The sequence below is a fragment of the Crotalus tigris genome, unplaced genomic scaffold (assembly GCF_016545835.1).
Source record: "Crotalus tigris isolate CLP2741 ecotype Arizona unplaced genomic scaffold, ASM1654583v1 scf7180000024366.1712601, whole genome shotgun sequence".
Taxonomy (NCBI): domain Eukaryota; kingdom Metazoa; phylum Chordata; class Lepidosauria; order Squamata; family Viperidae; genus Crotalus; species Crotalus tigris.
Genome location: NW_024100534.1, coordinates 1,051,125 through 1,074,923, shown reverse-complemented (window position 1 = coordinate 1,074,923; position 23,799 = coordinate 1,051,125). Strand labels below are relative to the sequence as shown.

Here is a 23,799-nt window from a genome sequence, read left to right as displayed (position 1 = left end):
AAAAGGGAAAAAGCAGAGCCGCTTAACTCATTCTTTACATCAGTATTCACACAAAAAGAAAATATAGCACAATATACCAAAAAAACTACTGCGAAAGACAAACTAGAAACAAAAATTAAAATAAGCAAGAAAATGGTAAGAGAACACCTATGCGACCTTGACAAATATAAATCACCAGATCCCAACAGATTACATCTCAGAGTTCTGAAGGACCTGGCAGATGTTATCTCAGAACTATTGCACCATATCTTTCAAAAATCCTGGAGCACCAGGGTAGTACCTGAGGATTGGAAAAGGGCTGATGCCGTTCCCATCTTCAAGAAAGGGGAAAAAAACAGCCCCAGGAAACTACAGACCAATTAGTCTAACATCAATACCTGGGAAGATCCTGGAAAAGATAATCACAAAACAGATCTGCGAAGAAGTAGAAGCAAACAAAGTTACTGGTAGCCAGCACGGGTTTGTTAAAACAGATCATGCCAAACCAATCTTATTTCATTCTTTGATAAAGTGATCAAATCAGTAGACTAGCGAAATGCTGTGGACATAGTATACTTAGATTTCAGTAAGGCATTCAATAAAGTAGACCACAATCTACTGCTTGGTAAGATAGAAAAAGGTGGAATAGACAACATCACCACCAGATGGATTTGTAGCTGGCTGACAAACAGTACTCAACAAGTAGTCTTCAATAGTACTATATCCACATGGAGAGAAGCAAGCAGTGGGATACCACAAGGCTCCATCTTAGGCCCAGTACTCTTAAATATATTCATTAATGACTTAGATGAGGGAATAGAAGGGGAACTCATCAAATTTGCAGATAATACTAAACAGGCCGGAATAGCCAACACCCCAGAAGACAAGCTCGGGATTCAAAAAGATCTTGACAAACTTGAACAATGGGCCCTATCCAACAAAATGAGTTTTAATGTGGAGAAAAGCAAAGTTTTACATTTAGGCAGAAAAAAATCAAAGATATAAGTATAGATTAGATGAGAGCTGGCTCAAAAACAGTAACTGTGAGAGGGACCTTGGAGTCCTAGTGGATGATCACTTTACTATGAGTCAGCAGTGTGCAGCAATAGCAAAAAAAGCTAATACAATCCTGGGTTGTATAAACAGAGGCATAGAATCAAGATCACGTGAAATATTAGTATCGCTTTATAAAACCCTAGTGAGACCACACCTGGAATACTGCAACCGATTTTGGTCACCATACTACAAAAAAGATGTTGAGACCTTCAGAGAAGAACAGCTAATATGATCAAGGCCTGAAGACTAAAACATATGAAGAATGGCTGCAGGACTTGGGTTTAGCTAGTCCAGGGGTAGGCAACCCAAAACACTCAAAGAGCCACGTGGACCCGTTTCCCACCGAAAACAAAACACTGGGAGCTGCAAAACCCTTTTAATATCTAAAATGAAGATAACACTGCATATATCCTTTTTTACCATTATATAGATATAGATATCATAAAGGTAAAAAAGGGTATATGCAGTGTTATCTTCATTTTAGATGTCAAAAGGGTCTCTCTCTCTCTCTCTCTCTCTCTCTCTCTCTCTCCTTCCCTCCCTCCCTCCCTCTCTCCCACTCCCTTTCTTTCTGCCCTTGGTCTGCCAGTCCTCTTCCCCCACTTTCTCTCTCTCTCTCTCTCTTTCCTCTTTCTTTCTCTCTCTCTCTCTCTCTTTCCTCTCCCTCTCTCTTTCTTTCTTTCTCTTTCTCCCTCTCTCTCTTTTTCTCCCTCCCCCCCTCTCTCTCTCTTTCTCTCCCTCTCTCCAATCTTCTGCTCACCTGCCAAGCTGGCTTCAAGCTGTTCTCCAACAAGCTCAGGGGTAGGCAACCTCGGCTCTTTTGTGACTCATGGACTTCAACTCCCAGAATTCCTCAGCCAGCATAGCTGGGCTAGCTAGCTCTCTCCTGCCCTTCCTGCTTGCTTCAGAGACGCAGCCAAGGTAGGAGCCCCACCCAGTAAGCTTTTCAGCTCATCGGAGAACACCATGAGTCCACTTTCTTTTTTACAAACACACACAGAGAGAGAGAGAGAGAGAGAGAGAGAGAGGGAGGGAGGGAGAAGGGAAGCGCAAGTGCCTCTCTGTGTCTCTGTCTCTCTCTCTGCAAATTGCAGAGGAGGCTGGGAGCTGCAGGGGAAGGCTCAAAGAGCCACATGCAGCTCTGGAGCCGCAGGTTGCTGACCTGTGGGCTAATCTAACGAAAAGAAGAAATAGGGGTGACATGATAGCAGTATTCCAGTATCTGAGGGGCTGCCACAAAGAAGAGGGATTCAAATTATTTTCCAAAACACCAGAGGGCTGGACAAGAAACAATGGTTGGAAACTGATCAAAGAGAGAAGCAAACTGGAATTAAGGAGAAACTTCCTAACAGTGAGGCTAATTAACCAGTGGAACAGTTTGCCTTCAGAAATCGTGGGCGCTCCATCACTGGAGTTTTTAAGAAAACACTGGGCAGTCACTTGTCTGAGATGGTATAGATTCTCCTGTTTGGGCAGGGGGCTGGACTAGAAGATCTCCAAAATCCCATTCTATTCTATTCTATTCTAGTCTAGTCTAGTTTAGTCTAGTCATTGTTAGATAAAGTATTCCTACGCCAATGTTTCACATTCTCCAAAATTTCATGAACGTAAAAACTAGATAGCTTAATAATGAGAAGAATGGTTATGTAGAATAAGTTCTCTGTTGTTTTTGGTTAAGGTGAAGTTGTCAAAAAGAATATATAAGGTTAAACAAAACAGTATAAGCAAACAAATCAAAGTTTCCTGATTATTTTTACTTATTTATTTGTATTTATTTGCATCCCACCATTATTATTTTTACAAATAACTCAAGGCAGTAAATGTATCCAACACAACTTCCTCCTGATGAGCTTCCTAGCATTAGTGATTAAAAGGCAATGAATGGGGAAAAGGCTGTAATTAGCAGGTGTCTCTGCTTCCTGAATGGGAAAGTACAAATGCATGTGATAATAATTTTATTTATCAATTTATATGCTAATTAAATCATAAACAGACTCTCACTAGGTTATAATATAAAACAACATAATAAAAATTTAAAATATAGAAACTAAGAATAATTCCATGTGTTAGTAATAGTTCAACATCGTTTTAAGATCCTTAACTATAACATTTTTTATCATCCATGTTTTCTTACAAATTCAATGTATGGAAATGGATTTATTTATTTTCTTTAGCCACCTTTCTCAATCAATGACACCGACTGTTTAAATATTAAATTAAAACAATAAAACATTTAAATAAAAACAATAAAAACATCCAAAATAAATATACATATCAGGCAAGATGCTTGGCCAGTTATTCAAATAATAAATTGTATTTCTTTTTGTTCTCTTTCTTTTTTATGTCACTTTAGGCATCTGACTCCAAGTGACATAAAGCAAAACAAACAATACACATAGTACAATTCAATAATTCAAAAGATATCAACATTGTCAAATTCATCAAAGAACAGTCATAACAACAGTCAAGATAAAGCCAACAAAATTATAATATTGGCATAAAAACTGTGACATTTTACATACACCAAAGCAGTTGGATTATGAATAAAATCATGAAGATCACTGAAGATTCTTGCCTTTGTATCCTGGGGCATAGGGAATCATCAGACTGAAAGTATTTTCAGTGTAGCCCATAATTTTCAGTGCAAACTGCCTCTTGAAAAGTTGTTCTGGGGAAAATGCCCCATACAAATCACTATGCTCCTTGAAGACTGTAGTCACAGATAGTTTTGATAGCAGTTTTAAATCAATGCCATGAAATATTCATGAAGATCTGTGCTATACATGTTCTTTGAGTGTCAACTCTGAGTTAATCTGCTCAATTATCTATTGGTCTGTTTTCTTGGCTATCCATGGTATTGTATTCTCAGAAATCTTCTCCAACACCAAAGTTCAAATATGTCACACATATACAACACATATACATGTGTGTCTTGTGTGTGGGAGAGAGAGAGAGGTGGGGGGGGGGGGATAGCTCCTAACAACTGCTTGCACAAATCCCAGGAATTTTTGGGTAAGATTTCTGAGGTTGTTTGTCACTACCTCCTTCCTAGGGCTGAGAAGAAGTGACTGGCCCAAAGTAACCCAATTGGCTTTGTACCTAAAGTAGGAATAGTTTCTAACTTGGTGCCAAATTTGGTGCCACAACACCAACTTGGCTCTCACGTAACCAAACAAATGTGCGCTTATACATGTACATATACATATACTTGGTGCTTTGAGAATGTCAAAAACTGTACAGCCTTAGCTCTAATGATTTAATCAATGGGAAGAAAATGTGTGCTCTGACAGTTGTTTCTGCTCCATTCTAAGTAAAATCTGAAGAAAGAAAGCGGGCACTGGATTCTTCACACACTGACATCAACAATCGCGAGGCGCCTGAAACGTTTCTGCGATGGGGGGAGGTGGCGGGGTGAAATCTTTTGCGCAAGCGCAGTAGGAAAAGTGACTTCATATTCCGCCACCTCAACATCGGGTTCTTTCCTTCCGCTGCCCGGGTCCCGTTGCTTTGCCGAAGCAGGGGCTGAAGCGAAGGGAGGGCGGGGAGAAAAGTAGAGGACCCATATGCGCATGCGTGGTGTCGCTGCCAGGAACTGGACTGGCTACTGTTCCTGCTGCCGCTGGTGGCGCGGCGGGCTGAGGAGTCTGCGGCGGGCAAGGTGGCGGTGGCAGCGGCGGCAGCGGCTCAGGGATCCCGAGGGTGAAGCTGATGCCTTGCGGTGCTGAGCGCTGCTGCTCGTGGCTGAGTCTTCCCCACCTGGCTGGGGATGCTGAGTAAAGGGTCGCTGCAGCGTGTGCTGTCTGCCATCAATAGGAGACGGAGGATGAAGCTGTTGATGGGGCTCGCTCTGGTCGCCTATGTCGTCTGTAAGTGGAGCAGCGGGAGAGGGGCACTTCATTCATCCGGCTCCCTCGGGCAGGCCGGGAAATTGGCACGCTTTTTCTGCCCCCGGGAAGGCAGTGCGGGCTGCTTTCCTTTACCCAGCCGAAGGCAGCATCGAAGGTATTGCATGCAGCGCGGGCAAAGCACAACAACACAAGGGAGACGCTGGGAGACGTGCTGTAACAATTCCGGGGTTGTCATAGGTTTGGGGGGTCACTTGAGATTGCCAAGGTCCTACCTTGGGGGAGGGTCTTATTTTTGCAGGGGAAAGGATCCTGGAGTTCTCTCTTCATCATGGGTTCTGCTCCAGGTGCTTCCTTTGAAACTTTACAGAAGTCCAAAAACAAAATTTTCTTTCACCAACTGTCACTGGTTTAGGCCCTGATTATACAGCTGACCGCAAGCATCTCTTTGCTTTGAAATGTGTTATGATTGTGATTTTGAATATATTTTCTCTAATTTAGATAAATATTGGTGACAGTTAAGGAACTAACTTTTTCACATCCTCAGCTGATAAAAAAGGAGCACGCTGGTCTTGGAAGATACAACATAGCAAATATAAATGGGAATCCTGTTTGCTGACTTTAGTTCCTCTTGATGTTTTGGACTCCAATTCCAACTGGAGATTACAAAGCTTTTAATCCAAGATATCTAGAGAGGATATCAAGGGTTAATTAACAGGCTATGATATCTGACTTGCTGGCCACCAGTAGAGTAGTTGAGTAAAGCTCTGGAGCTCTTAGTAGCTGTCCAGGGTTTCAAGGTAACATCCTCAAGATTTGAATGATGCATCCAAAGCACCCGTGCCAGTGACAGAAACGTTTTGGGCTTGGCCTTTCAGAAATTTGGAACATGCCTAACTTGACTTTGCTGGCATGTTTGCTCCATCCCCAAACCAAAGAGAAACAATTCTCCCCTGCATCCAGGCCATCCTAAACAGGGGGACATAGGAGCACTCAATGGCAGCACTGCCTCAACTTCAGCCCTAGTGCCTCTACTGCCATCAAAAAGGCCACCTTGCAGCACCACATGCTAGTATCTTTTGGGCGATGTTCTCTTTCTTTGGACAGGCCCCTGTGGCCCACCTGAAGCTGCTACAGGTTGCACAAGGCCTTCGTTCTTGACTTGGTTTTGGGAAATACTTTTCCACAGTCTCTGAAGCTGCCCCAAGCCACATGAGAGCAAGACCCATTCTCACATGATTTTCAGACACTCCAGATGCCATGCAAGAGCATAGGTCTCTTGTGTGACTTCTGGAGGATCTATAGGCTACCTGAGAGCACACCCATTCTCACACAGTCTCTGCAACCTCTGAAAATCACATGGAAGTAGATTATGCTTTTAAGAATAGTTGTCAGGTGTTGATGAATGCTGGTGTGACACCCAAAACATCATGATGTGTCACCTTTAACATGGGTGTTGTAGGTTCACTGTCACTGTGCTATGCCCATGTGCATTCCAGAGATGCAATGTCAGAGCATGCAAACTGTAGCCATGTTATACTTGCATTGTGACTTTTCACACAAACATGAGAGAACTTGCAGTGTCATATTAAGAGAGATGTTTCATCATTTTGAAGATGCCACGAGTTGCTGCAAACACCCATAGCTCTACATTGTATTATCACCTAAATCACAACTTACTCAAGTCTATACCAATCTTCAGCCTGGTCCTGTCTAGATATTTTTGGAATTAAATACTTATAATTCCTGTGTTGTGTCTTATGAAAGGAATACATATGTATTCTTATCTCATATTTACAAAGACAAGTTTCTGAGATGTAATAAGTATCCTAAGGAAGTGCAACAGCTGATGGAAGGCCAGCATTTCATCCTGAATTGCCAAGAACATCTTACTTGGGTTGGGAAGTATTGGGTCATTACAATACTTAACTGCCTGGTTGAGGGTTGTACTTTTTTCTAAACCTTTGTTTACAGTCTGAAAATTTAAGATCAGATTGGATAATTTCAGTTGAATCAACATGACAAATATTTGAATGTTATTATAATGTGCTACTTGATAGAAAACAAAATTGATAGACTTGTTTGTATGCAGGACATTTGTTTTATATGAGATGTATCAGTGGAACATTCTGTATTATCAGAAAGAAGCTTAGAATAGCCTTTCCTATCTGATATTCTCCATTTATGTAGTTGCTACAAGACTTACTGGTTCTGCTGACCAAGAATTATAATCTAGTTTGGAGAGTTTCAGTTAAAGAAAGTTGGCTTTAAAGAAAACTTTTTGCTTTTTTGTGATTTTATTATGTGCTATCTCTGGTAGTCAGGCTTAAGGTATTGGTGTCCAACCTATTTTATTTATTATTGTACCATTATGCACTGTTGATCACGTGCTTTTGATATAAGCTGTTTTTTTTCCATTCAATTGTGTCCAATTCTCAGAGGCCACCTGGACAGCTTTCTGCAGTTTTTTTGGCAAAGTTTTTTGGAATTGGTTTGCCATTGCTTCCTTCCCAGGGCTGAGAGAAGATAACTGGCCCAAAGTCACAGCTGCCTTTGTGCCTATGGGCCTAAAATTCTCAGTTTCCTAGTTTCTAGTCTAATGCTTTAATCACTACAAACTGGCTATGTATAACAGACAATGAATTCTGCTTTCCATTGATTTTAGAAATTTTGTAACAATGGATAAGGCATTTAGTATGTACAGTACCTATGATGGTTCAGTTTTGCAAGTTTGAGGAAACTAGTGACATTTGCTAAATATTTGTGTTGCCTTTTGTAGAATATTAAGGTCTCCATTAGCCATGTATTTGTGATGCAAGTAGATCTCTCCCAAATTATCCACATAGGTAGTTCGTCTTTGAACATATTATTGCAGAGTTGTCAAAAAGTGTGACATAATCTCCAGAGGTTTTCAAACAACTTGGAGAAGGGACTTTTTTTTTAAATCCTTTAGACATACCAATTGTACTGTTTAATATTATTTAAGCTTGCAGTTTGTTTGCCACTTGCCTCCTTTTTGTATAAAACTAACTGTATTTATTTATTTATTAGATTTTTTTTTATTCTGCTCTTATAATTTTATAAGTAATTCAAGGTGGCAGACATACCTAATACTTTTTCCTCCTCCAATTTACCACAACAACAACCCGGTGAGATGAGCTGACAGAGAGGGACTGGCCCAAGATCACCCAGCTGGCTTTCAGGCCAATCTCTTGGTTTCTAAACTAGCATCTTAACCACTACACTTTAGCAATATTTTTAAACAAAAATTATATGAATTTTAAAGCCATACATGTCTTAAAAATGTTGAATTTTCTGCATAAAATTGCAGTAAATTAACTTTTTGGTAGTTTATTTTGATTACAAAACCGTCATAGTTCATGTGCTAGAGTTTATAATATAATTGAAATGGACATCATTTCTCTACTAAATGGCACCAATAGTTGGGTTTAGCGTCTCTCAAGAGTCTACCATCTCTACCTATCTGGTGTGTACAGGATATCTATAATCTTTGGACTATCTGTGGAAGTGTACGTGTTAGTAAAGTTCACTATTTTTTACTTCTGTTATATAATTGGAAGTTATGCCATTATTCTATTTGATATATAAATAAAATGTAATTATTTTAAGTAGGTGGCATTCTGAAAGCCAATGAAAGCATTAGTTTTATTCAGAGGAGGCAAAGTGCAAATTTATTTATCAATTTATGAAGCTACAGATGAGAATATTTATTTTCAGAATGCTGTATGAAAGTTTCAAAATGGGCATTGTGCTTCTGTCTTTCACCGTTAATTGTTACTGGCGCTATATATATATATACCATAAATGCCGACGTATAAGGCGACTTCCGCGAGCGCTGAAATCGGCGCCAAAGACGGGGGTCGTCTTATACGCCGAGTCGTCTTATACGCCGGAAATACTGGTAGTTTCCGGCGTATAAGACGACGTTCTAGGAATGTGGCCCGGCTATAAAGACGGGGGTCGTCTTATACGCCGGGTCGCCTTGTACGCCGGCATTTACGGTATATATATATATATATATATATGTAGGTCTTTGGTTGTTCAGGTTTTCTCCCACGTAAAATTGGAAGTGTCTTGGCGACGTTTCGACGAAGTCCCATTCGTCATCTTCAGGCTGGTGCTTTCAGCTTTGAGCAGCAATGTGTGGTCTTAGCTGTTTATTCCTTTTAACTGCCAATGGGGGTATGAACTGATTGGGTGGGAGCTTGGCTGTGTTCTGATTGGGTGGAGGTGTGTTCTGAATGGTTAGGGGCTTGGCTGTGCTCTGATTGGCTGGGGGAGTGTTCTGTTTGGTTGTGCTCAGGTTAGTCTGAGTTGCAGAGGGGTTTAAGATTTTGGGCTGCCTTGCTATTTTCTGGCTTCGCGTTCGTGGTCGTGCCTCCTCTTCATGGAGGGTGTCAGTTTGCTTCATGTATGGATTGGAGGGGTTTAAAGTGGCTAATGATGCAGCTGTGGTCTGGCTTCTGGTTTGTGGTCGTGCCTCGTCATCGGTGTGGCTTTGGGTTTGTTTTTTGCGTGGATGTGTGGTGGTGACATCCTGTGTGGTTTTTGTGAGTGTGGGTCTGGTATCATTTTTTGTGTTAGGGAGTCGTTTGTCAATAAGGGCGGGTTTCCAAATGGCTGGTAGGCGGGAGGTATCATCTCGCTTGTTCATGCTGTGTGGGCGTTTTTCTATCTCGATGGCTTCTCTGATTATTCTGTTATTAAAATGTTCACTTTTGGCAATGGTTCTGGTATTTTTAAAGTCAATTTCATGTCCTGTAGCTTTAAGGTGTTGGACCAGGGAAGATGTTGGTTCCTCTTTTTTGATTGAGTTCTTATGTTCTTCAATGCGTGCACTTATTCTTCTGTTGGTTTGTCTGGTATTTTTAAAGTCAATTTCATGTCCTGTGGCTTTAAGGTGTTGGACCAGACAACAGACCAACATCTTCCCTGGTCCAACACCTTAAAGCCACAGGACATGAAATTGACTTTAAAAATACCAGAACCATTGCCAAAAGTGAACATTTTAATAACAGAATAATCAGAGAAGCCATCGAGATAGAAAAACGCCCACACAGCATGAACAAGCGAGATGATACCTCCCGCCTACCAGCCATTTGGAAACCCGCCCTTATTTTTTTTTTTATCTTGAAAATTTTTATTTTTTTAAAAACATACAATCATTTATAAAAATACAATAAAATTTTAAAATAGAGAACCCCCCCCCTTACCCTCCCTCCCACCCCCACCCCCCCTCCCTTCACTTCCCAGAGCAGAATACAGGGTTAAGAAAAAAAAAGAAAAAGAAAATTATAATAATTAAAAAAAAGAAAAAAAAAGAGAAAGAAAAAAAAATATCATAATTAACCTTTAACTCCATAACTTATAAAACAATTCTCTATAATATTTGATATTCATTCATAAAATAAATAAAACTTTTTAATTCCATATTTTTTCTGAATATAATCTATCCACCTTCCCCATACAGTAATATATCTTTCTTGTGTATGATCCTTTAAATAAGCAGAAATTTTTGCCATTTCTGCAAAACTAGATACTTTAAATATCCATTCTTCTAAAGTAGGCAAAGAATCTTTCTTCCAATATAGACCTACTAGTAACCTTGCTGCAGTTAATAAATTCAACATCAAAGTAGTTTCTTTTTCATTTAAGTCAACAAAAATACCAAGTAAAAATAGTTGAGGAGTAAACTTTATCTTCTTTCTAAAAATCTTTTGAATGTTCCACCAAATCATAATCCAAAAAGCCTTTACTTTTTTACAATTCCACCAAATATGAAAGTATGTCGCATCATTATTGCCACATCTCCAACATTTGGGCTGTATGTTGGAATACATACAAGATAATTTTTTAGGATCTAAATGCCATCTATAAAACATTTTATAAAAATTTTCTCTCAAATTTTGAGCTTGTGTAAATTTAACATTTCTTATCCAAATTATCTCCCATAAATACAATGAGATCGGCTCCTGTATATTCTGAGCCCATTTAATCATACAATCTTTAACCAATTCTGTTTCCGAATCTAACTCTAATAAAACATTATATATTCTTTTTATATGAGCCGGACCTTGGTTTTTAATCTGAATAACCAATTGTCTATCTTCTAGTGTTATTCCCTCTTTCTTGTCTACAGTCCATCTATCCATTATTTGTAAATATTGAAACCATGACTGTAGAATATTTTGCTGCCTTAATACATCTAGGGATTTCAAATGCCAATTCGAACCAGAACAAATTAAAAATTCTTTGTATGAAATTTTATCAAAATTTGTCCCCTTAGAGGTTCCCTCAATTGCATGTCTGGGAATCCCCCAGATAGGTATTTTATAATTTAATCTATAATAATACTTCTTCCAAACACGAAGTAAGGCATTCCTCAAAATATGTGATTTAAAAGTCCGATCAACTTTCTTATTAAAAATTAAATATGCATGCCAACCATATATTAAATCCCAACCTTCCAAAAAAAGAATATCCATATTTGTTAAATTAAGCCAATCACTTAACCAAGTTAGGGCGGCTGCATCATAATATAATTTCAAATTGGGTGCCTTAAGTCCCCCTCTTTCTCGAGCATCCTGTAATATCTTAAATTTAACCCTTGGTTTCTTCCCGGCCCATATAAAATTATTGATACCCTTTTGCCATTCCTCCAAATTTGCCTCTTTTTTAAGAATAGGTATCATCTGAAACAAAAAAAGAAACTTTGGTAGAACATTCATTTTTACAGCTGAAATTCTCCCCAACAATGACAATTGCAATTTTTTCCAATCTATTAAATCCTTTTGGACTTTTGCCCATAGTGGTTCATAATTGTTCTTGTACAATTTTCCATTTGAAGCAGTTAGATATACTCCCAAGTATTTAACCTTTTTTACCATCTGAAAACCTGTGGCTTTAATCAAACTTTCCCTTTCTTTAACTGACATATTCTTAGATAATATCTTAGTCTTATAATTATTAACTTTAAAACCAGAAACATTCCCATACTGTGTTATAAGTTCTAATAAACCATCAATCGCCTGATTCGGCTGTTCCAAAATTAAAACCAAATCATCTGCAAATGCCCGCAATTTATACTCATTCTTCCTTATCTTTACACCCTTAACTAACTTCGATTCCCGAATCTGAATCAATAAAATTTCCAATGTTAAAACAAATAACAATGGGGATAATGGACATCCTTGTCTTGTCCCTTTTTGAATATTGAAATTCTCAGTCAATCCCCCATTTACAACAATTTGTGCAGATTGCTGCTGATATATAGCTTTAAGTGCATGTAAAAAATTATCCCCAAAATTCATTTTCTCTACCAAAGAAAATAAAAATTGCCAGTCCAATTGATCAAAAGCTTTTTCAGCGTCCAAAAAGATAAAAGCCACAGGAATCTGATTATTCTTATCCAAGTACTCAATTAAGTTAATAATTTGTCTAACATTATGTTTCATATATCTCCCTGTTATAAATCCTGCTTGATCACTATGAATCAAGTCTTTCATAACCTGCATTAATCTATTTGCCAAAATTTTTGTAAAGATCTTATAATCAACATTCAATAATGAAATTGGCCTATAATTCTTAGGCTCTGTAAGATCCTGATCTTCCTTCGGAATCAGTGATATAAAAGCTCTTTTCCAAGAAGGAGGAACTTGCATACCCAACAAAATACTATTAAAGAGTTCCTTTAGTGGCTCTATCATTTCTTCAGATAAAATCTTATAATACCTAGAAGTCAGTCCATCTGTTCCAGGAGACTTTCCAACCTTTAACTGCTTAATAGCTAAACCAATTTCCTCCACAGTAATTAAACTATTCATCCCATTTTGTTGTTCCTCTGAAAGTCTAGGAAAATGTACTGATTGTAAATATTTATCTATATCCAAACCCCTTATATTATCACTTGAATATAATTTTGTGTAAAAGTCCAAAAAGCTTTTTTTAATCAAATCTTGCTGAAAAACCTCAGTACCTTTATATTTTACTTTCTCTATAATTCTAGCTTTCTGTTTCTTTCGTAACTGATAAGCCAACCACCTCCCAGGCTTATTCGCATTGCAAAAAGTATTATGTCTCATATACGACAGATTGGTAGCCACCTGATCTGCCATCAACATGTTAAATTGTTCCTTAAGCATCTTTATAGATACCTTTAAATTATTATCAGTAGGGTTAAGAACCAACTCTTGTTCTTTTGATTTGATCTCTTCTTCTATTTCTCTACGTCTTTGTGACCCTTTTTCCCTAAAAACTTTATTCAATTGAATCAAAATTCCCCTCATATATGCTTTACTAGCGTCCCACACCATAGACATCGATGTTCCCTTATTCATATTTATAGTAAAAAAGTCCTTTAAATGTTCTTTACACTTTTGTACGAACTCCTCCCGATTAAATAAGTTCTCATTCAATCTCCAGGATCTTCTATTCCCGTCTTCCGAATATAACTCCATCCACACCGGACTATGATCTGACAATGTTCTAGGAAAAATTTTCACCTTCCTCACTCTAGGGAGGAAGTCACTAGTAATCAAAAAAAAATCAATCCTTGAAAATGACTGGTGTCTATCAGAATAAAAGGTAAAGTCTCTATCACTTGTATTCCTTTCTCGCCAAATATCAATAAGCTCCAATTCTTCCTTCAAATCAAAGAAAGTCATAGGTAATTTAGTTTGAATAAAAGTTTTAGAGGAACTTCTTTTGTCTATAGTTGGGTCTAAAACCCCATTCCAGTCACCCATCAAAATTACCGATTTATAATCCAACTGAGATATCTTGCCATGCAGCAACTTATAAAATTGTTTCTGTTGTTGATTGGGAGCATATAGTCCCACAATAAGAACCTTTCGGCCTTGTAATAATAATTCCACAAAAAGATATCTTCCTTCAGAATCAGCCTCAATTAGTTTAGCTGAAAAAGTTTTCTTCACATAAATTACCACTCCCCCTTTTTTCCCAGGGGCTGGAGCAGTAAAATATGTGCCCAGACGGGAATTCATCAAAAATTTAGAATCCTTTAAAGTTATATGAGTCTCCTGCAAACATATCAAATCATTATTATGTTGTTTCAAATAATGAAAAATCTTTCTTCGTTTCTGGGGCACGTTTAAGCCATTAACATTCCAGGTCAGGAACCTGACCATCCCCACCGGCCTGGAGCCTCTGGAGCATGGCCTGCAGATCTGCTGTCGAAGATCTTTTTGGTCTTGCCCCTCCCACAGGCTCTGTAACAACCAAACTTTCACCACTCTTCTGCAACTGCTCTTTTTCTTTACGTTTATGGGCAGCTCGTGTCATCCTTTGCTCTTTTATGTCAGAATTCGGTGCAGCTTGTTCCATAACCATCATTGATGAGGCTCCTGCCATAAGAGACTCTTCCGTCATCCTTATTTGTGGAGGTGGTGACAATCTTGCTTTTAAGGTAGACTGATAAAAATCTCTTGCTTTGGAAACAGTAGTTAATCTGTGACGTATCCCTTCATAATTTACTATTATTCCTCTTGGAATCTCCCATCTGAACTGAATTTGACGATGTTTCAACTCATCAGACAAGAAAGTAAAATCTTTTCTGGCTCTTAAAATTTTTGGAGGTATCTCTTTTAAAATTATCACGTCTTGATCAGCAATTTGAAACTTTTGTTTGTAAAAAGCCTGTATAATTTCATTACGGATAGATCTTCTAGAAAAATAAATAACCACATCTCTTGGTAGATTTCTCTGTCTAGCAACCCGTGAATTAACTCTAAAAATTTTTTCTATCTCATTCTCAATTATTTCAGGCCGCCAACCAATATTAGGAGCAATATCTTTCACAATAAGCATCTTTAAGTCTTCCTGAGGGTTCTCCCTCAGGCCTCTGATACGCAATGCGTGTTCCATCTCCCTATATTGTGAAATGATTTGTTCATCCTGTGTAATTTCTATCTTGTTCTCTACCTCCTGCATTCTAAATTCCATCCTTGATGCATTTTCAGTAATCTTTTCCATCTGGTCATCAATCCTTTCTATGTGCAGGGCTAGGCCCTGAAAGGCCAGAAGGATATGGTCTCTTACTTGTTTATTCTTTTTCTCCAATAATTCTTCTGTATTAGCCCTCTCTGCAATTATAAGATCTTTTACCTCCTCCTTAATATCCAAGGCATGCTGTTTTAAAGCATCTTGTAAATCATTAAGAGAAATTGCAGGAGGAGGAGGAGAAGGTGGAGGTGATTTTGGTTTCTGAGATGCAGGCTGAGGCATTGGAGAAGAAATAGGAACCTTAGGGGCGGGAGGCAGACGTTTTGAAGCCATTTTCTTAAGTTCCAAGAAGAAAGATTCTTATTGAAAAAAAAAAGGGGGGGCACAGTTCTTTTAAGTGTTCTTAAAAAAAAGAGAAAAAAAAATAGAGAAAAAAAGAGGAAAGAATAAAAGCCAAATTCTTACTTCTGTATTTAAAGAGTTAATCTGTATCCAGGTTTTACTCTGTAATGCAAATCAGGCAAGAAAGACGATCGCCATTTTAGTTTTCACTTTCCCTTTCTTCTAAAGGGAAAGTGAACAAAAGAAAAGGAAGAGGAAACTTGCTGAAGTTAAAGGCACCATCAAACTTAAGCACAGTCTCTCCTGGTCTGCTCCGTCTGCTTTCAAATACTCACAAGCAGCTGGAAAAAAAAGCAGATGTGGAAGCGGCAACTTGCTTCATCCCAAAAACTTCGGAATGAAGTCTCCCTGGAACGCGGAGTTGCTCAGGCTCCGAGGGAGCTCTACCCTCCGATCCCAAAAATAACAGGAATCCAGGGGAGCTCTTACCTCTACCTGAGAGCTCTCCTCCTCCCTTTTTCCCAGGGAGGAGATTCAAGCCGCGGGACAGCTGATTGTCAAAGTCCCGTGGCTTTTACACGCACCAGGAACGGGCGGCTTTGTAAAACGCCGCCATTCGTCATCCGCTGGAACCACCGGAACGGAAACCCGCCCTTATTGACAAACGACTCCCTAACACAAAAAAGATGTTGGTTCCTCTTTTTTGATTGAGTTCTTATGTTCTTCAATGCGTGCACTTATTCTTCTGTTGGTTTGTCTGGTATTTTTAAAGTCAATTTCATGTCCTGTGGCTTTAAGGTGTTGGACCAGACAACAGACCAACATCTTCCCTGGTCCAACACCTTAAAGCCACAGGACATGAAATTGACTTTAAAAATACCAGAACCATTGCCAAAAGTGAACATTTTAATAACAGAATAATCAGAGAAGCCATCGAGATAGAAAAACGCCCACACAGCATGAACAAGCGAGATGATACCTCCCGCCTACCAGCCATTTGGAAACCCGCCCTTATTGACAAACGACTCCCTAACACAAAAAATGATACCAGACCCACACTCACAAAAACCACACAGGATGTCACCACCACACATCCACGCAAAAACAAACCCAAAGCCACACCGATGACGAGGCACGACCACAAACCAGAAGCCAGACCACAGCTGCATCATTAGCCACTTTAAACCCCTCCAATCCATACATGAAGCAAACTGACACCCTCCATGAAGAGGAGACACGACCACGAACGCGAAGCCAGAAAATAGCAAGGCAGCCCAAAATCTTAAACCCCTCTGCAACTCAGACTAACCTGAGCACAACCAAACAGAACACTCCCCCAGCCAATCAGAGCACAGCCAAGCCCCTAACCATTCAGAACACACCTCCACCCAATCAGAACACAGCCAAGCTCCCACCCAATCAGTTCATACCCCACTGGCAGTTAAAAGGAATAAACAGCTAAGACCACACATTGCTGCTCAAAGCACGAAGCTGAAAGCACCAGCCTGAAGATGACGAATGGGACTTCGTCGAAACGTCGCCAAGACACTTCCAATTTTACGTGGGAGAAAACCCGAACAACCAAAGACCTACATACAAATACCCGCTGCTAGGACTGTAGTCTTTGAATTTTTTCCTCTGTTTTTATTGAAGTGAGGCATCTTAGAAATTGATCAGATGAAAAAGAAAATAGAAGCCTGTTACAATACCATGCTTAATAAAGAATTTGCAGAAAAAAATTGAGTTTGCTTGATAATTCATAATAATTCTTCACTTCTCTTGAACATAATAGCTTGACTGTTGATAAAGAAAAATCAGAATTGTGGATCAACTCTAAGTCAAAATGTTCTGAGCTTTAAACAACTTTTTGAGTAATTCATGCCCCAAACAAAGCCCACTTTTGTGACTTTTGCTTGGATAGTAAAAGAAAATGTTGTTGTTTCAAGTGGAATTGTTTCAAGCATTCCATGTTGCTTTAGAAATATTTGCACTATAATGTTATTTTTTGATTTTTAATTCCTGGCCTAACACAGTAGAATCAATCATTCCCCTGTTGCATTGGCTTAGGCCATGTGGAGAGGACCTCAAGGTGATTTTTGCAGTGGCATTTTAAGGGAGGGGTATGTGGCACGGTGAAAATGCTATTCTCAGTTTGACTATTTCTTTTACCCCCCATTGATTCAGAGGTGTGTGTGTGTGTGTATGTGTGTGAATATAAACATTAAAAAGTCCTATAGAAAAAATGTGTACAGATGGAAAGCAGGTAGAATGGGAAGGGGAACTCATCAAATTTGCAGACAACACAAAGCTGGGGGGAATAGCCAACAGTTTAAAAGATAGATTCAAGATCCAGAAGGATTTTGACAGTTTTAAACAATGGACCCTGTGCAACAAAATGCAGTTTAGTAGTGAGAAAAGTAAGGTTTTACACAGGCAAGAAAACCCAAATGCATAGGTATAGAATAAATGGTACCTGGCTCAAAAGCAGTAACAGTGAGAGAAATCCAGGCATCCTAATGGACAATCACTTAAATATGAACCAGCAGTGTGCTGCAGCTGCCAAAAAAGCCAATGCAGTCCTAGGCTGCATTAACATAAGGATAGTATCAATCAATCAATCAATCAGAATAGAGCTAGAAGGGAAGGTATCAAGGTCATGTAAAGTGTTAGTACCGCTTTATACTGCTTTGGTAAGACAATATTTGGAATAAAGAAAAGATGTTGAGATGCTAGAAAGGATACAGAGAAGAGCATCAATGATGATTAGAGGGCTGCAGGCTAAAATATATGATGAATGGTTGCAGGAACTGGGTATATCCAGGATAATTAGAGGTCTCATGATAACAATCTTCCAATAATGGGTGGGGCTGTCATAGAGAAGAGGGGCTCAACATATTCTCCAAAGCACCTGAGGGCAGGACAAGAAGTAATGGATGGAAGTTTATCAAGAAGAGATCCAACTTAGAATTAAGGAGAAATTTCCCAACAGTGAGAACAATTAACCAGAGTTATGGATGCGTCATCACTGGAAATTTTTAAGACGAGATTGGACAGCCATTTGTTCTAAATAATATAGCCAAGATCCCTTTCAACTCTGGTATTCTGTATTCAGAAGTACAATATTGGTTTGAATGATCTGCATATACTCTGGTTCTATTGTTGTTGCAATATAGTTCAGTGTCTTTAAATTTTCTCTAAGTCTTCATCCTGAATGCACTCTGAAAGCATTACAATCATCAGGACAAAAAACATTGTGCTCTGTGCATACACATGCACGACTATCTTAACAAACCAGCAAGGTAGTATTTCCCCGAAAAGTTTGTTATGCTGATGGATTTGGTGGTTTGTTGCTTGGATAATGGAATTGTGCTCAAGGGGATTTGAAAAAACAAAAGGATTAACTGGCTTCCTGGGCATTTTGATATTCATTGTTGCACTGAATTTTGTCCTTTTGTTTGTGGAGACTACAGAATGCAATTGAAAATACAAAAAGTTTCTGCTAGTTGGCCTGCAAAGTTTGAGGTGTGTGCACACTCTTCACATTCCTGTGTGCTGCAAAAGAATGTTTTCACTTGTTGATTTGACTTGTGTGCTGTCATGTATCATTCCACTAGCATTTCAGGTATAAGACAAATGTTTTGTTGAACAAGGTTGAACAATGCATGACTTATGATTTCTGTGTGCTATTGAGGATGTAAATATAACTTGTATTTAGGATGTGCAAGGCAAGGAGAGATTTTTAGTTTTCCACAATAAAGCTTCTATCCTGGGCATTGGTTCATCTTTCATTTTCTTCTTCACTAATGTTCTTGATCTGTTAGATCTAAGCTATATTCTATTCTACTCTGCCCTGCCCTACCCAGCCAATGCCAGACTGACAAGAAAGAGAAAGTTGGGAGCTGGGGGAGGGAAGTATGAAGATAAACCTGCAAGTATTGGGGTAGACAGAGGCAATCCATGTTCCTGATTGTTTGCAAGGTTAGGTTTTGGCATGCAAGAGGTTTACTTTTAAAACATTATGTAAACAAACCATATTTGAGAACTGAGTGGAATCCATTTTGTGCCAGGATGTCTTCCTGTCCTGGAGGAGGTAATTGATTTGAAATGGGTATGTGACAGATTAAGATCTCTATGTCCTTTATAAAGCAAATGCAAAGAGCTACCTAGCAATTTCTCTTTTTATGTTTCTTTCTTTAGTTTTCCTCAGGCAAGGAAAGATAGATTTTTTTTTAAAGAAATGAATGTAAGAAAGGCAGAATAGGAGGTCAGTGAAGCCATAATGGGATTATTTCTTTATTTTGTTTCCTCTGCCAATCCTTCTGCAAACTGGCTTGCTGGTAGCACTCAGCATGAACTTCTATCATCTCTGTTTCTATTCCAGGGATGAAGAATTATAAAGCAAAAGCCTTTTTCTGTGTTCCCATTGTTTTCTACCACTGAAATGCTTCAAACACTTTGTTTTATTTCGTGAAACATAAAATGCTTAAACAACTTTGAGATGTTACCCTGAAATGCAGACATTTCAAAATGGTTTTTACAGAATATTCTGCATGAGATACTTTGTTTTGACCCCAATACAAAATATATTTTGCGTTTCATGAACATCTTATCACTAAGATATAGCTGTGGAATAATTAAAAAATACAGTTCCTGCCAAATGTAATTTGTCTGAGATTTCATATTCTAGGCATTGTACTGTATCAAGAAGGTGAATAGAATGCCAGTTTGGTCTAGTCCAGTGGTTAAGGCATCAGGTTAGAAACCAGGAGCATGAAAGCCACCTGTCACTTTGAGCCAGTCATTCTTTCTCAGCTTCGCACAACAGGCTCAGGCAACAGGCCAATCCATCATTTCCTGTTGCAAACTAATGGAAAAATACTTGGTTGATCTGTTAAAAAGTGGACCTGCACTTGCAGGAAAATGCTAGGAAGAAAAAAAAACTCAAGGGTGAATCCTAAGATTCTGAGCACAGTATATAGTATTTGTCATCTCTCCATTATGTTTTTCATAGGGGGAATCATAAGTGCTGAAAAATACATCCATGAATATGTGCATCTTTTTATGACTATTAAGTGTTACTATATTAAGGTTGTGTTGCTATTGACTAAAACTGAAAATTATTCTGCAGTAAATATAACCGGATTTTATTTCTTCTTGTAAGTTTAAAGAATGGTTATCCCTATTCTCCAGCATGATGACTGAAGAATCCACCAATGGGTTATTTCAGTCCTCCTGCCCAATCAGACCAAGTTGTCAAGTTGTCACGCCTCCTCATTATCTGGAACTTCCCAGTTTTCATCTTGGTCTTTGCCCATGACGACGTGATCTCTTGACTCTCTGTAGTTTGGAGCAGGTCAGACTAGATTTTATTGTCCATTGGTGGATTCTTTTCTTTCCTTTTACTTTGGGAGAAAGATTTAGTGGAGATCATTTCTTTATAAAAATCTCTGAATTCCTTTCCTTTCCCTTTAAGGATAGAGCACTCCTCTCCAGGACTGAGGTGGTGGTGGTTTTCTTTTCCCTTCCCTGAGTTCAACCTTCTGAACTCTCTAAACCTTTGGATACAGACGGGGGGGGGGTGTTTTCCCTTCGTTACTGAGTGGGGGGAGGATCGAATATTCACTCCCCTAGCAAACGCATGCATTTTCTATCTGGTGGCCGCCATTTTGAAGCCTTGTGGCTTCTTCTCTGACCGGGCTCAGTCAGGGATTTCCGTAGCAGCCGCCATTTTGAATAATTAGCTTAGCTTTACCGAAGTGTTTTTCGGCCGAAATACAGCTGTCGTGTCGTTCGGAGCAAGCGCCAAGGGGATTTTGATTATTTTTTTGGCTTGTTTTTCCTTCTGGCTGAGACCGCAGAGGAAGAAGCCTCGCTTCAGCGGAGCTCCGTTTCGCGCCTAACAGTTGTTAGGCGCAATTTCCAAAACCTCTCTAATTGCTTCAGGGGAGCTTGGAAGCTTGTTTTCCCTACATTTTGAGAATATTTTGTTGATATTAGGAGTTCAAATTCTCTTCATTCTCCTCATCTACCCCCTCCCCCCCTTCCTGGCTCAGGGAACTCTAGGCATCCGCCATTTTAGGGCCATTTCCATAGGAAAACGCCCATTCGCACAATGACCAGACGCCATTTTGTGAGGTTCAACACCTAGCTCAGTTAATTGTTTTTGTTCCACATAATTTTACTGATCTAATTACATAGATTTGCATTGTTCTTGCATCATTTGCACTAATTTTGTGTTTGAGATTAAGTGTTTCAGATTTCAACATTCTTATTGAGGGAATTCATTATCAACCAGAGTGTGGAATCAGCAGAAGCTACATTCCTTCAGGCCCTGCTCGCCATATTGCCTATATCTGCCCCTATGCATCTAGTGGTTGCTTCAAGGCCCTGACCATCGCCACTATTGTGGGACACGTGTGATTCTGTCACCAACTTGATCCAGGTCCATTGCTGGGTGACAAGCGCTACTGTGCCAAGCGTGAACTCAGGTTAGCCAGTGGGCCAACTCATGCTAATCCACGTGAAGTCAGTCCCTCTTCAAGGGGGTTCCTGACGTCCCTTGCAGAACGAGTCAGTCCCAGAGTTACCTCTGGGTTGCATCTTGACTGATATGGCAGAAACCACTGAGCCACAACACTTGGACACTGACAACAACCCCGTCCAAGCGGAGCTGGCACCCGAGGCACCTGGAGGTAAGGCCAAAGCCAAATTGAGGTAAGGCAGGAAGGCTGGCAAGGCAAGCGATAAGCAGGCCAAACGTACACACAGAGCCCTGGAGAAGCAATTCTTCCGGGCCCAATGTTTGTCTGCTGAAATAGGTCATAACACTGACATACTCCACACCACCTGACATGGGAGCGCCTTGCCCATCCACATCAGGAGCTTGGTCACCTGAGAACATGTATCAGCAGGTCTCGACTCAGACCTTTGGTCAGGAAGGTCCACCTCTGTTGGGGGAGGACCTTGAAGTGCCCAGCCCATCAACTGCACATTCTGCTGCCATCGCACCAGCTGCTGTGGGGTTACGGCTTCCGCTAGAGCAGCCCCTCTCTGACCAGCTCCAAGGATGGATATCGCAGGCTGTATGCCAAGCCATGGCGTCTGCGGGGCGACAGCAGGCTTCTCCAATTCCGGGGTCTTCTTCTTCAGCGCCCACCACCTCCAGACGACCTACACTAGGTCAGTCAGGTATGGTCTCCCCATCTCATTCCCCTGAATCCGACTCTTCAAACACTTCGGATTATGAGGGAGGTAAGGATGGTTGTTCGGACTGTGAGGAACCTACCCATGAATCTCAACCCATGGCGGAGCTCTTCAATGCTTCGCTGTTTCCTTCTTTACTGTGTAGAGCCTGTAATATGGGCAAACTTTCCTCCACTCCGGTCCCAACCCCTCAGCCTTCCTCGGATCAAGAAGCTAACACCAATCCCCTGTTTGCCATGCCAATTGACGAACACCTACAAATTCCCTGTCCCCTATTATTCCTCAAAAATATTCAGGGACAGTGGGAATCACCGGCCGCTCAACCATCTCAGGGAACGGCAGAGCACAAAATAGTGGACATGGCTAAGAATTTGGCAGATATATTGGAGGTTCCAAAAGTAGATGAGTCATTAGCTCCACTTTTTTCATCCGCCAGTCTCCCGGCAGATGTCTCGGACGCCCTTAAGGTGGAAGATAAAAAATCTGAGATGGCCTTACGCAAGGTCCACTTGGCATCTGCATGGGCGACTAAGGCGGCCACGGCCACTTCTTTCTTTGCCAGGATTTCAATTGCCTGGCTTCATCAGTTGCAGGACAGGGTTCTGCTAGAAGAGGTCAGAATCCATCAGGATTTAACTAAGTTAATAGCTACATCTGAGTATATGGCGGATGTCTCCCTTTATTCGGCTAAACACTCAGCCTGAGCAATGGCTTCCAGCATAGTCGCTAGGAGGCTCCTGTGGCTTAAAAACTGGAGGGCTGAGAGCAAACATAAGTGGCGGGCGGCCGCTGCCCCCTTCAAAGGTGGCAGATTATTTGGGGAAGCCCTAACGCCATACCTCATAGAAAATAAGCAAAAGCTAAAGGTTATTGCTCACTTGGCAAGGAGATCTAACAGACGCTTCGTCTCTTACAGCCGCCGGCAGTCCTTTTGGACTGGGACCGCGACAGAGTCTGAACAACCATACCGACCCCCAGACCCTAAGATTGAGCACTCCTTTGACAGGACGAACTATAGGGATAGAACCCGGTACCAACCCCAAAACAAGCAGTCCTTTCATGGCAGAGGGAGTCGCCCCTTTCGTCGCTCCAAGTGACTCAGACGGGATTCCCCCCATTGGCGGCAGACTCACTCCTTTTATCCGCCAATGGGAAAACATGACCACAGACTCCTGGGTTCTGCGCATCATAAGAGAGGGCCTATCTCTGGAGTTCAAATCCAGACCAGTAGATCATTTCATGACTTGTCCAGCCATGAGAAACCCTGTAAAAAGGGGGCTCATGGAGGACGCCATCCAACACTTACTCACAATCAAGGCTATAGAGGAGGTTCCTCTGACTCAGGCGGGACGGGTATTACTCCATTCTATTTGTGGTCCCGAAATCTTCAGGG

General features: G+C 40.2%; 1 protein-coding gene across 3 annotated transcripts in view; it reads left to right on the top strand.

The window, feature by feature from the left end:
• Positions 1-4,604: 4,604 nt before the first annotated feature.
• Positions 4,605-23,799, top strand: part of UXS1 (UDP-glucuronate decarboxylase 1) — a 60,433-nt gene continuing 41,238 nt past the window's right edge. Inside the window, exon 1 of one of the 3 annotated variants that reach the window (XM_039327716.1) lies at positions 4,605-4,901. In XM_039327716.1, coding sequence (XP_039183650.1) covers positions 4,802-4,901 — 100 coding nt within the window. In that variant the 5' untranslated portion in view covers positions 4,605-4,801. Of the gene's footprint in view, positions 4,902-4,953; positions 5,038-23,799 lie in introns of those variants that run through there. The other 2 variants (XM_039327715.1, XM_039327717.1) reach the window with 2 other exon arrangements.